This window comes from Phalacrocorax carbo, chromosome 7 (genome assembly GCF_963921805.1).
Source record: "Phalacrocorax carbo chromosome 7, bPhaCar2.1, whole genome shotgun sequence".
Classification (NCBI taxonomy): Eukaryota; Metazoa; Chordata; class Aves; order Suliformes; family Phalacrocoracidae; genus Phalacrocorax; species Phalacrocorax carbo.
In genome coordinates, this window is record NC_087519.1 from 40422512 (window position 1) to 40437268 (window position 14757).

General features: G+C 43.9%; 1 protein-coding gene across 1 annotated transcript in view; it reads right to left on the reverse strand.

Annotated features, from left to right (window-relative positions):
* ACAP2 (ArfGAP with coiled-coil, ankyrin repeat and PH domains 2) overlaps window positions 1–10520 on the reverse strand; it is a 67999-nt gene extending 57479 nt beyond the window's left edge. Inside the window, exon 1 of the mRNA XM_064457622.1 lies at window positions 10309–10520. Within this exon, the coding sequence (XP_064313692.1) occupies window positions 10309–10361 (53 nt within the window). The 5' untranslated portion in view covers window positions 10362–10520. The remainder of the gene's footprint in view (window positions 1–10308) is intronic.
* Between the last annotated feature and the right edge of the window lie 4237 nt (window positions 10521–14757).

Here is a 14757-nt window from a genome sequence, read left to right on the forward strand (position 1 = left end):
TAGTCATCAGGAGATTTTATAGACCCTGGACTTTGATTCATGTATTGACGCTAATTGTGGGTAAGCTATTTCTCAACCAAACAGAAGCTTACATATCCTTTATTAACTACATACTAAAGGTTTTTCATCTCCAATCAACTGCAAATATTTTCAAACAAAATCTTGCAATATCAGTACAGCATATATTTTGCTATGGTAGGCACATTTAACACTACATCTTGTCATTTTTCATCATTCATTTTGGGATAAATCAAGTAGCATAAAATAAACAGGCAGATATATTCTTCAAAATCAGACACTTGACAAAAGAAAGCATTCCACAAAGTTAAACGAGTACTCTAAAAAAAAAATCACTCTCCACAAACTGGTGATTCTTCTGGAGAATAATCCTGGAGAGAGGATGTGCACATGTGCATATACTTTTTAAACAGATTCCAATTCAGAAGCACACAAATTCAGCCAGAAGTTGCATCCTCAATGAAATAGAGGTTCCCCAGTCATCTTAAACAGTTTTTATCCTCAATAACAACCCTGATTGGCAAAGCCGGTTCATCTGTTTTATTGTCTTAGTGTGCCTTATCTGATCAAATATGGGTATCTATGCATACATACCGGAGTTGGTCATCTAAATCACCTTTGGAAACTACAAAGTAGAAACCCACTATTTCCAGGGTGCAGTTCACCTTATCCTGACACATACGGCTAAAACACATCAAGAGGCACTTGGGATACAACTATGAATCTTCATTAAGATTTGAAGGAGCCTAAGATTTGCCATAAGAAAAGAGATAGCTACACAGTAGATGAAATGAACTCAACTTACCCTGTTTAAGGAAGTTAAGAAAGAAGGGGCCTATTTTATTAATTACTCTTTATACAGACAGGAACTGCAATCAACTTACATGAATGCTACAAGTCTAGGAAAGACAAGATATAACCTACATTTCCAGTTGATCAGTGAGTCTTTTTAATGCCTTTTGCTAGTCTCAGTTAAGATCACAGGGCCCAACGCTGCTCCACCTACATTAATTTTCCTTCTTTACCCATCCAGCTCTTAAGCTGTCTTAAACCTAAAATATTAGCAACAGCGTGTTACATAAAACCAATGATACTGTAAAAACACCACATGTTCTTTATATTAAAATTCAGCAGAAGAACAGTCAAACACAGAGACTGACTACTTTCACAAAGTAGTCCAAACAAACAAAAAAATGCACACAGTCTGCACCTTTCTAGCTTCACAACAGGCAACATTCAGTCTTCCATCACTACCCACTGATGAGCAGCCATAGCAGCAAGAGAATCACTGGAGAGCTGGAGTCCAGGAAGGCATCAGGGAGTGGGACAGGTCCCCTGGCACCAACTCACACCAGCCATCACCACTGTGCAAAGCAGTCGAGGGAGCCCTGAACCCAGCGTGGATCACTGCGGCAGTGAGGAGGGGGACAGAAGAGACTCAGTGCCTCCCTGGGTAGAGACCATGGAGCAGAAAACCAAACCCCAGCTCCCAGCTCAAACTCCACACCTCTGTTTTGCCAGGCAGAAGGGATAACATTCACGGCCAGAAGTCAGACTCCGAATTGAACACACCTTTCCTTTGTACCAAAGAAGTGAATTCAATTCAAAGTTCAATCCACAAAATATCATTCTAAAAATCAGTACACAAAGTCTGTTTCATAATCATTATGTAAGTTACACATCATCTTAAAAATAATTACAAGATAACTAATAATTGAAGACTAGGTTATTTAAAATGCACAGAAATGTTGAGTGTGTTTGATATCCATGTGTTCCTACTTAAATTAACATCTGGCACCCAGAAAGATGGAAATATGGAATTCTCTTGCACAGAACTTGGTTTTTCAAATTTTGTCAGATGGAATATATTTCATTACATATGGCTTCTCCAATTTCTCCTTGTATTATAACCAGCCTTAAAATACAAAAATACATTTTGGAAGTTTAGAAACTTAAAAATCACATTGTGCAAACTGATCACTAGCTCTGCTTTGTGTTCATTCATAGAAAATTGTGAAAGGTCTTCCTTTAATGACTGTTACTGAAGGCATATTGTAAATTCATGAAAATAAAAAAGGTAGTTTGTGCCTGTGCACTATTATGAGACTCACTCTCATGCAAAACCACAGCTATTTAAAACCCCATTACTGTTGACATATGAACTCTAAAAATTATTCAAGAGCATTGTGCCTGCATATTGTAGAGCCTTAGAATTTCAAACAGAAAACTTAAAATATCAAGCAGAAAGCCTAATTCACAGAAAGATTCATGCCACATGAGCAAGTTCGCCAACCACCTGACAGGTATTTTCTCTTTTCAAAACCTTCTCTTATCCATAAAACACTTGAAGGGACTATTTTGCAGCAAATTATTTTCTTAGTCTATCCTTGTGCCTTGTTAGTTTGAAAATGCATGCAGGACATCATCCCATAAAATAGATTTCTCCATTACGCAGGTGTAAGTTACATACAGTGCATCAAAACAAAACAACTGATTTACCCCAGGTCTGAGGCCTGGCTACTTTTAATATTCACAGATTAGATGTTAACTATAAAGTAGTTATTTTGCTGCAGATGCAAGGACTGCTCTTTAAGAGATCATCAGGAAGGCAAACCAATGTTTTAGTCTACTTTACTGGGCTGCTTAGAATTTAGTTTATGATAATAATGACAATACCTACTATTTCTCATGTTCTTGATCTAATAATAATTAGTCATACGAAAGAGTGGCAACAAAACCAGGACTCATATTGGCACAAAGTATGGAAGACTCTGCAGATACGAAAACACATGTCCACATACTAATCTGTATTTCCTCATAATGGTTTTCCATTGCAGATACTTTTGCTGTTATTTTTATTATAAATCTGCCACTATCAAAAAGCAAACCACCTAAAGCATTACCTAAACTCACAGGGCTATCTAAACCTCAAACAATCAGGACAGTATCTGCTCAAAAAGATCACAAATGCATTTACACAGTTTAAACTTCTGTACATGTTTTTAAGTTGAATTCTGCATGTTCAAGTGAAAGGGTAAAAAAAAGTAAATTAGTCAGAATTTATTCTTACATTTCCTGTCCACATAGACATTGTGTTATGTCTTACAGCTCCTTAAGTAACCTCATGGGGTTTTTGGGTGGGTTGGGTTGTTTTTTTTTTCCACTCCCTCATGACACTTCTGTATTTGCATCTCCTTGAGATAGTAAACTAGTTGGTTTAGCCAGAAAGGCCTGCATCAAGACCCAGGCAAAGGGCTCTTGTCTCTGTAAATCGTAATCTCAGTAGTAATGTTTCTGTAGTCAATGAGAATTAGGTATTTTCCCTTCCTTTTTCTCCCAAAGCATGTTATCAGGATGGAGTTTGCTTTGGGGACCTTTTAGAATTATTTACTGTAGTAAAAATTTACCAATAACTTAAGTCATATTGCTCACTGCATGAAGTAAGAACAGGAAAAATGCTGACCAAATAACACAGTTCTGAGTACAAGGTTGTCAAGAAGCTAAGCCTGAGAAAAGATCAGAGGACTGCTAACACAGCTGAAACAGCACATTTGCTGTTTGGTGGCCAATGACTTCACAGATGTGTACAGGAAATAACAAAGCTACCCAAAGCCCACCTAGCCCAATATCGGCAGATTTCTATTTTATAGTTGCCACCTTCCTAATTAAATGTTCTATTTACTAACCCTGCTTTCCAGAGATTTTAACATTGATATTCCTCCCCCCCAAACTACAAAACTATCATCTCCAGAACTTTAGTTCTTAATGTAATTACATGAGATGTGCTTAGCAACACAAGTGAGAGACACTCCAGGCTAAGGAGCCAAACCTCTTCAAATCTATATTTAAAACTTGAACAACTGTAAGAGCTTGCATAATTACAGTTACGTTGTGCGCGCACACACACACCAATAAGCTGTCCTTCCTATCCTGCAAGTACTCATTAAAGATCAGTTGCACAGGCTTAATTAACGTCAGTTCTTCAGCAATTGATCCTGCTGCTGTGCTACAGCAACATTATGATAGCTGGCAGATTTTGTTACTGCTTCCACTGTCAGCTCCCTTCTCCGTGCATGGGGTTTTTCTAAACATTCCCAGCTAAAAACTTAAAAAGATCAAACCCAAGGAAATTAATATTTTAAGTTCCTATTAGCGATTTGAGATAGAGTTAATACTTTTCAGCTTGCTGCTACTTTAAATCATAATCAAACAATAAAGAAACAGAATCAGAATCACCATTAAAAAACCCTCACCTTTGTAATTGATAGTTATGACAGCCAACTTTTTTTTAATTAAAACAATTCAGGTGCAGTAACCAATTCAAGACAACCTGATTTCAGGACACATTTCTTTAATCTCCGTTAGGAAGGACTGGAACAACTTACTATTAAACTTGAAAAGGCTTTAAAAGATTTCAGTGTGAGAGATTTTGATAAAATGTATTTGAGAGGGATCTTCACAGAACCATAAAATGGTTTAGGTTGGAAGGCACCTTTAGAGGTCATCTAGTCCAACCCCCCTGCAATGAGCAGGGACATCTTCAACCACATCAGGTTGCTCAGAGCCCCATCCAACCTGACCTTGAATGTTTCTAGGGATGGGGCATCGACCACCTCTCTGGGCAACCTGTTCCAGTGTTTCACCACCCTCAGTGTAAAAAATTTTTTCCTTATATCCAGTCTAAATCTACCCTCCTTTAGTTTAAAACCATCACCCCTTGTCCTGTCACAACAGACCTTGCTAAAGAGGTTGCCCCCATCCTTCCTATAGTCCTCCTTTAGTACTGAAAGGCTGCAATAAGGTCACCCCACAGCCTTCTCTCCTCCAGGCTGAACAACCCCAACTCTCTCAGCCTGTCTTCGTAGGAGAGGTGCTCCAGCCTCGGATCATTTTTGTGGCCTCCTCTGGACCTGCTCCAAGAGGTCCGTGTCCTTCTCATGCTGAGGGCTCCAGAGCTGGACGCAGCACTGCAGGTGGGGTCGCACCAGAGTGGAGTAGAGGGGCAAAATCACCTCCCTCAACCTGCTGGCCACGCTGCTGTTGATGCAGCCCAGGATATGGTTGGCTTTCTGAGCTGCAAACACACACTGTTGGCTCATGTCCAGCTTTTCTTTCACCAGTACTCCCGTGTCCTCCTCTGCAGGGCTGCTCTCAATCCCTCATCCCCCAGCCTGTATTGATACCGGGGGTTGCCCCGACCCAGGAGCAGGACCTTGCACTTGGCCTTACTGAACCTCTCCAGCTTGTCTAGGTCTCTTTGGATGACATCCCATCCTTCTGGCGTGCCAACTGCACCACGCAGCTTCGTGTCATCTGCAAACTGCCCGAGGGTGCACCTGATCCCACTATGTAATTGATGACATTAAACACATCAATATTAATCAATGAAACTTCTTTAGACTAGTATGATTACCCTAGGAGAAAATGCTCTAATATTAGGTCCTATCTTCCAATACATCCCACTTCCTTCCTCTAGGTCAATTATTTTCTTAATGTACATTTCAAGGATGCAGTCACAGATTTAAAAAGTAAGTAAATCATTGACTAGAGACGGAGTAGAACAGCCCATTCACTGCAATCCCCCCAAAAGTGAAGAATTAGAAATCTAGAAGCAGTCTGTTTAACTAACCCCATCGGACTCCTAGCAGTAACGGACAGAGACATTGTACATGTGTAACTCAGCAGCATCCCACTAAGACTGTCCTCCAGATCACTACACTTCAGCTATGAAAAGTGCTGTCCTACAATCTGGAAATTATAAACATAACAGCCACATAAGCATGAAAAATGGTAAATGCAAACTTACAAGCAAGTGCTCGGCAGCTTTCCCTTTTGACTTACTCTTTCTTTTTCTGTTGCTCTGCAATACTTTCCACCCTGCATTGCCAAGGAAGTTACAAACTTGCTTTTCCGTCCCAAACGCCAAGAGCAGAAAGCCCAGACCAAACACTTCTTTGGGAATTTCTCTAAAAGCAGCTAGGTGAGTCTGAGCAAAACAAACAGATTTCATACGCAGACAAGTTCTTGGTCACATACCTCAACACCTTAAATGTAGCTGAGGTTACCCACCTGAGCAGCCTCAGTGATGTCAACAGAACCATAACCACACACAGATTACCCACACCATAAACCTGTGCTGAGTAAGAGGGGTTTACTTGCTACTCGCAGTGCTGGAATGCAGCAGGTTAGGAAGCAGGCTGCACTGCAGCACCCTGCCCGCTGTCCCTACACAGAAGGGACAAGTTTTCCCATGTTCCAATTTGTGTTTTCTTCAGAAAGTAATAAGCAGACCAAAGTATATAGGTTAGGCACATATGCTGATTTCTCTGACTACTAAACAAGAACTATTCCAAACGGGTTAAATAAGGCACTTTCTTATATTACTCTTATTTTAAAGTGACAAGATCCTTCCTGTTACCTGGAAAACAGATGCTTAGTGACCACACTTTGGCTGCACAGTACTAAAGAGACAAAACCCTCATAAATCTAGAAAGCCACCAAGTAGCACGAGTGACCTATCCAGCCTGCAACCCCCTATGTAAGCACAAGGCGCATCTCAGCTGGACCCATTTAGGCAGACCAGGATCAAAGCCACAGAAGAAAACCAACACATACCAGGGAACTTCAGTGACGAGCCAGCCTTACCTAGACTGCAGGCCTGCCTGCACAAGGCAACTTTTCAGTTCAATCTGAATGGAAGGCTCCCCAGACAAGTCGTTTTGAAGGGAACACACTATAACCATCAGTTCTACTCAGAAACTACCCGCTATATACTTTTACTAAGAATGGTAATTGGCAACAGTTTGATTTATGTTCTTTCATCTGTTCTGCAGCTGGGCTCTCAGGAAGTGAATACAAAATTGAATACAACAAAATTTAAACTTCAGCAACAGTGACAGATAAGGACAAAGAAATTATCTCAAAAATACCCAGCTTTTTACTGATGAATTTATAAAGACTGGAACAGACTGAAGTTTTTTCTAGAGAGTTCTTATAATTGCACACATCACAAGCAACAGAATTTTGCTGCTTCTATTTGTTTACAGAGATCGTTAACTATTACTTACAGCAGATATATTTCCACATCACTTAAACTTGCTTCTCCTTTCTAAAAATTTAGGTTCAGAGTGATCCATGTGGCTGCTACAGTGCACAACACGCTCATTAGGAGAAAATGTTCTTCAGTTACAAGAAGAAAACACAAAAATGAAACACCAATGTAAAGTCTGTTCCACTTAACTCTGAAGCTGAAATTCACTGTTTAAAGAGAAGGAACAAGTATTATTTCACAATACTATCTGCGTATCAAAAAACCACTCCAGGAATTCCTGATTATATACATAGAACTTGCCAGCACAGCTCAGTTACTACTCAAGGCCTGCTCCAAGGCCCCTCCTCAAGCAACTTCTTCATTTGATGGGAAGTTATCAACACACTGTAGGAGAACTGCAAACGCATTTCCTTGCTAGATCTTTGGTCTGTCCACACTTTACAACAGGGAGTCATGAAGGAAAAACATGATTTCAGTGAGATTCTTTTCAAAGCTCCAAAGGAAGAGTGGATTTTAAAAAAATATGATTGCAAATTTGCAAAAATGTGCCTGAATTCATAGCCTTTTCCATTATCCTTTTCTAAACTTCAAGTTTCCAACCCCAAACTGATCTGGTATGTCATAAGTTTACAAGCCTAGTGATGCAATAGGCCATCATTGCTTCAGGTTTTCTAATTCAAAGATTTCTTTACTTACTGGGGTGGGGGGGAAGGGAGGGGAAGAAGTAAGCACGCCTTACTACAAAATAGCCCACCACATTTGTGACGTGAATCTTTATAGCCATCATTATCTGATCACATATCAGCAACTCAGTGACAAACCACACTCCCTTCGATGCATTTTAAGCGAACAAACCTTTATTTCTTTGATTTGGGTAACTATGTTATTCCAAATTACATCTCAAAGCCCAAAGACTGAAATGAAATTCATTAGAAGCAGATAAGCAAAAAAGCCATGTGTCTGAAGCTCTACGTAGCAGCATGTTGTAAAAGATCTAAAGAGCTCCCTGTGAAAACAGAGATTTGGTGACTCAGGAACTCTGATTCACACACGTCCTCCCAGTTTTCTCCACAACTATAAGAAAGTAAACTATGACATTTTGATACAGTATATGCCTCCCAACAGGTTTATTTAACTGCTCCAACAGGTATACTGTTGGGAAGGACGGAGACTACACCCACCTGCTCAGCAAGGTCAGGAGAAAGCTGCAGCTCTGCTTTGCTGTAAGATAAGGAACACAGCACAGGAAGGTGCTTTATGTCCCCACTACTCCCTGCAAGAACGCTAGGACTTTGCAATGACCTTGCTCTACATTAGTGTCTCTACTATCCCATAATAAAACCACTGCAGTAAACGTCATTTAGAAGGTTTCTAGTATTTTGCTTCGGTAATTCATATGAACACTAAGAATAACCAAAATTATAACAGCAAATACTAATGACTAATAATGAAAGACATGAACTTTTTTGGTAAATACTATCACTTCCTATCAGTTAAAGGTTGAAGGATGTTTTGGTGGCATCAGGTGATTACACCATAAGGTTTTCAGCAATTTCTTCAAAGATAGTATTATCAGAGACTGTTTGAAAGATCACAAGGTACTAGAAGACCCTGACAAAGAGCTTTCCACAGTTTCTCTCTTTGAAGGAAAGGAATCAAAAGGGGCCAAAGCAAAATGATACTGTCAGTTCACATGAACTAGTATGCCTTAACTTGAAGAGACAGCAGCACACTTCTGCTCCCAAACTTTAGTCACAATTTCTTGCTGTCTCAAGTGCATTCTATACTTCAGCAGGTCTCAGTAATTATTAAAAAAAATATTTTTAATGGTATAGTTCTATGGTTAAATTAAGTCAGTCTCAGACTGACCCACCAAATAAGGACCCACATTAAACACAGTTGTGCCAGAAAGTACATATACCAGCAAGAACATCCAGCTTGAAGCAAAGTGTTGTGGAACAGCTAAGCCAATGTAAAAAACTCCCTGCTGCCTCAGGGGAGGTCTCACTCCCCACTGCCTTGCTTCTGGCAGTGAAGTTTCCTCTTCCTCCTCCCCACAAGCTTGAGTAGGTTTCACACCCCTTGTAACACTGAGTTAACTCACTAACCCAGCAGAATATAACCAGTCTTTTCTGCCAAGGCAACAAGCTAATTGAAGGATATAAGTCACAGTTGCCAGGAAAGCCCGTGGCAGAAGTAGCCAGGGACAAGCTGGCAGCAGAGACAGGAGCAAAGGAGGGAAGAACAGGAACTCCAACTTCTGCCAGGGGTAAGCCATTCAAGCCTTCTCCAACTTCCTCCACATCCCAGAACCACGCAGTTGCTAAAGCTGACACAAAGAGGAGGCATGAACACACAGGCAGAGACCAGAGGAAGAGCAAGACTGCTTCCTTCATCAGCCAGAGCTCACGCAGCCTGTGCCAACCACAGAGCCACAGGCGCTCCAAACACGGGACAGGAGGGGCACAGCAGTGACACATCGCACCAAGCCACGGACCCGCCTGCCTCTCCATCAGCTAGCAGGGCGATACCAGCCATGGAAAGCGGGCCTGTATGCACAGACCAGCCACGCATCTGACACAGAGGCAGAACTATGCTGAGTAGATATAATGGTGCAAAACATATACATAGAATGGATAAAAGCATAAGGAAAGATGAAGAGGAAGGTTGCCCAACATAAGCAGAAGGAAGCCTACGGAAATGACAGGCAAGCGGTCACTCAAGAGGAGAAAAACAAAATAGTACGTGCCTTGGACTGACAGGGGGAAGTAGGGTTATACCGAGCGTGTCTGGTGCCGGCATCCCAACAGCGGGCCGGCCGAGCAGGCGGGGAATGCTGGGGGCCGAGGTACGAGCGCAGCTCTGGAGGGTCAGACAGAGCCCGACGGCGGGGCGCTCCCGGCGGGGCTGCTGGGCGCTTCCCGCGGCGGCTGCCTGCCGCCCTCAGCCCCCGGCCGCGGCCCGGGGGAACCCGGTCCCGCACGAGCGCCAGGCCCGGCAGCGCCCGGGTACCGCACGCACGATGCCCCCTTCCCCTGCACCCCCCCCGCACCAGCAGCCACTCGTCCTCCGGCGCCCCACGAGAGCCGCGTCCCACACACGGCCCCTCACAGCCGCCCCTGTCCTCCTGCCCCGCGCCCCCAGACCCTGCCCCGGCCCGCCGCTCTCCCGGCAGCCGCCGCCCATCCCCCTGTCCGGCCCCGGCCCCGGCCCCGGCCCCGGCCCCCTCCCGGCAGCACCTGAAGCGCGGCGAGTCCTTCAGGCACTCCTCGAAGTCCACGGTCACCTTCATCCTCCCCTGCCGCGGGCCGCGCCGCTGCCTCCGGTGCTGCTGGTAGCGGCGGCGGGGGGAGCCCGAGGCGAGGCCGGGCGGGGCGGGGCGGGGCGGGGCTAGGCGGGGGCGGGGCTCATGGCGGCGCGGCGGGGCCCAGCGGCGGGGCAGCTGCTGCTGCGGGAACGCCGCGCCCGAGCAACGCCTCTGCCCGCCTCCCGCGACTGACGGCCAGGCCGACCAATGGGAGACATCCAGCAGCAGAAACAGCCAGTTAGAGGCCGGTGGAGGGCGGGGTAGGGCAGACAGCCCGTCCAGTCGCAAGAGGAGGGAGCGCTCTAGCCAATCACAAGGTGAGAGGGGAGGGCATAACAAGGAAGACAGATCAATAAGTGGGCCACTCAGAGGAGGCAGGCTATAACTTCGTCATCGGGCGTCCTGAGGAGTAACAGCCTGCCAAGCCAATGGGAAAACCGTCATTGGCCTCCCACCGATTGGCAAGCTCCATTGCCACAGCCACCCGGTAGACCAATCCCAGCGCTCATCAACACTGAGGGGGCGGACCCAGTGCTGCGATAGGCTGGCCCGCCCGTCGCTCGCGGCGGATGACGGGCGGGGCGGGGCTCACCAGGCGCGGCCCAGCTAATCCTGCGTGACGGTTTATTTTTTAAAATTAAAGCTACTAATTGAGCAGGTGAGGCCCGGCCGCCGGGGGCCGCGCTCCCGCCTGTTCCAGGTCCAGCCCTAGGGCACACCTGCAGACCGGTGGTACTCGGGGGAGGTGCAGAGTTGTCTTCAAAGGAGAAACGTGACCAACTCGGTTTTTCCATGCAAGGAACCCCAAGCACAACTGTTGGGGTTTTGTGCAGAACCATTGCCTGAGAGTGCTTTTGGAAGGTTTTTCAGACAGCAAAAGGGCTGTATCGTAAGGTGGAAAGGATGACGCTGGTCCTCCCCTGCTCTGTGGTGAGAGGCTGCAGAACATTGGTGATTTCTCATCCTTTGAGAGTAAACAGAGCTTTAACATGTTTGGCACTGCGTAAGTGCTCCCAGGCATCAAAACATAAAAGGCAAAGCAGCGTCAGCCATCCCCACTTGCCCCCAGGCACTGACAGCAGTACAAGTTATTATTCAAGTTAAACTTGGCCAAGAGGAAGCAATGTCACACCAAGTCACAGGCACCATGCTGGGAAGCTGACAAGAGACGATGCCTTCACTCTCAGCTTCTCAGAGTTCGAGGAGCTGTCGCACCTGTGCCCAGTGAGCCTGTGCACCCCCTGCCACCTTCGCACCCTCCATCCAGAGCCCCATCACCTGTGCCAAGCTTCACCTCTATGTTTTTTATCCCTTTTCCTTGTCCTATCCATTCTCTCTCCCCAACTTCCTTTTTGTCTCACAAGAAGAAACAGTCAGTGTGGAAGGATGGAGGGGAACATAAGACTTCTTTCCTTTCCAAGACGTTGAAAGCCTGCTGTACACTTACTGTCCCCCCTCTGTTGAGGTGTCCTTTCACAGAAGCAAAGGGAAGCATTTTGTTTCAGTCAGTTGTGGTTTAGGGTTTGGGGGTTTTTTTGTTGTTTTTTTAAGACTAGCAAAGTGTCAGATCCAAGCTATGAGTTATAAAATGACTGTATATTTTTGGAAGCTGTCCGTCAACAAAACTAAACAAACTACCACTTGCTTGGTTAAGCAGTTGAGTGCATCCATTACACCCACACAGAAAAAGCACCAAGTTAAGAAATTTTTGTATCACTTAAGCTGCATTTATGTTGTGAAATCCACTTTTCAGCTAAAGCGTGCAATTGAAAAGAGCCCAGCTCTTTGGTTGTTTTTTTTTTTGGAATACAGTTTTACTTCCTAAGGAGTAGCTGGTATTAGTCATTTTCCATTACTTAGTGTTGACCATGAAGAGACAGACAGGTCTTGCTTTCATCCTACAACACACAAAGAAAATGACCTTGAAAAATGCAAACTTTTCTGTGGTGGTGCTGTCTTAAATTCGTGATTCAGGTTCCCAGGACTACCCTTGCATCTAGGTAGCCCGGCAACCACAAAATCTGAAGGTGTGTACAAACTGATGTATATCAAAGTGACACTAAAGAGTACTTCCTCGTTTGCAGTGATGAGTAAATTGCAATCTTGGTTTAAGTATTCATCTATGAACACACCTGCAAACTTTACGGTAGCTGCCAGTTTCTTCAAAAAGCTCTAAGGAGTCAAACCAATACATTTAGTATTAGCGCCACAAGGCAGGAGTGAAAACAATGGTTTTATTTATTTTGTGACACTTAACACTGGTTTCAAACAGAATAATTACATTTGTGAGGTGGTATCATCATGAACACCAAAACAGGCATGCTACAGAAAGAAACAGTTCTAGTAAGATACACAGGTTTAACACAAGAATGTGAGCTGTGGAAAAAATAGTTGCAGCTTCCACAAACTGCGTGCAACTCAGTGTGAAAGAAACTTTAAGGACAGAAAAAAACCTTTGACGATGGAGTTAAGACTCTTATTTGCAAGTGATCTTCCTACTGGAAGCATATTGAAACTTTTCTCTGAACAGGATGCACTTTGAGGACTTAAACCTGTGCAAGAAGTTTCGCAATTATGATGCTGTGGAGCTCAATGTCCACATTAGTAAGGGCTGCCTGTCTTCTATTTCTTCTTTACACCGCTCTTTACTGTATGAATGAGCCTTTACCATATGCACCCCAAGATGAAGACATGCATGCAAGCCAAGTCCCTACCACATGTAAAAAGAGAAAAGGCATTTCTTCCCTTGCTCCCATTCAGCAGGGAAGTGTATTTCCAGAATAGAAGGAAATCAGACACCCCTTTGTAAAAGAAGCTATATAGAGCATATGTAGTTACAGCAAAGCAAACTTGCATATTTTAGCTTTTAAAATGCATGAAGGTGTAAGCCTGGATAAAATCAAGTAAACCAACCTTTCAGTCAAAAGCAGCGTCAGCTACATTGGGCTGCACACCATCAGGCGAGTGAGATGAAGCAGCACAAACAGAATTTTTGCTAGCACTGAAGAGGAAAACAAAACCTTTAATAAAACACATAACTAAAACCAGTACAAGTCCCAAAATGGCATCTAACTAAAACTTGGAGGCTTGGTGGCATGGAAGAAGGAATATCACCCAGACAGCTCAAAATCATCTAACTGATGAAGGGACCATTCTAAGGTTCATTAAAAACCATCTTCATGCATTTACATACACCGTACTTCCCTCAAAGCAACATACCCATTTCATCCAGGATTTTGGAAGCCATTGCAAGAAAGCATTTTACTGGAAGTTAGCAGAGTTATTGGTTTGGTTTTTCTGGGTTGGTTTTTTTTGTGTGTTTTTTTGTTGTTTTGGGTTTTGTGTTTGTTCTTTTTAAACAAAATGCTTTGTAGGCATTGCAGGCTACAAAATAGGCCCAGTGAGCACCAAAATGAGAATCGGGTCTTGGACACAGAAAGCGTGGGGGTAAGGATGGCAGGGCATCAGCTCATATAAGAGCTGCTTCTGATGGAGTCACTGTCCCTGGAGGTATTTAAGCACCACATCTAGGTGTCTTTTAGGGACATGGTTTAGTGCTGGGCTTGGCAGCGTGAGGGTAACAGTTGGACTTGATGATCTTAAAGGTCTTTTCCAACCTAAACAAGTCTACGATTCTATAATTGAGGGTACAAAGAACCTTATCACAAAGTACGAGTAGTCTGTTTTACAGTGCTGCAGAAGGCATCTATGTTACCCATACACCTTGGTCCAATCTTGACCCGTTCGTGCTCCAGTCTGAAAGTAACGCAGCTTCACCAAGTGCTGCCGCACTCTCAGCGGGACTCAACTGCCCTAGCCAGGGCAGACCAGGCCATCAGCTGGTCAGTTTGAAATACAGGCCCGTGCAGACATTCCAGCAGTGTGAACCCTGCAAGCTGGTATATAAAGGGTGCAAAATCTAAGTTTTGAAACCCTATTCTTGGGAGTCAAATTTAAAGCTATAGTAAGTGACTGTAGGAGTCAGAAGTATCTAAATGCTTATTATTTGCCCCTGTTTTGTAGAAGCAACCATGTTTGATACAAGAAGAAACAGTGTTCTCCATATTGAAAAATTAGCGTCACCACACTGCACTGAATCAAAAGGGCAACTCTTTCTGTGAAAAGATGCTATTAATCCTGATTCAGGCCCTTAGAAGACTAAACATCCCACAACTGACAACCCTGTCACCTACTAAGGAGAGGAAGTAGTTCGGAAAGGCACACTGCAACACCCAGTTAGCACAAGTCACAGGTATCTTTGGCAATGCATCCATTCTAATGAACTATTCCTGTATAAATCTTTCAAAGGACAGCAACCTATTGCCTTGTTCACTCTCAGTCTCTCTGGGATTTCATTAAAGTTCACACCTGAGAATGCATA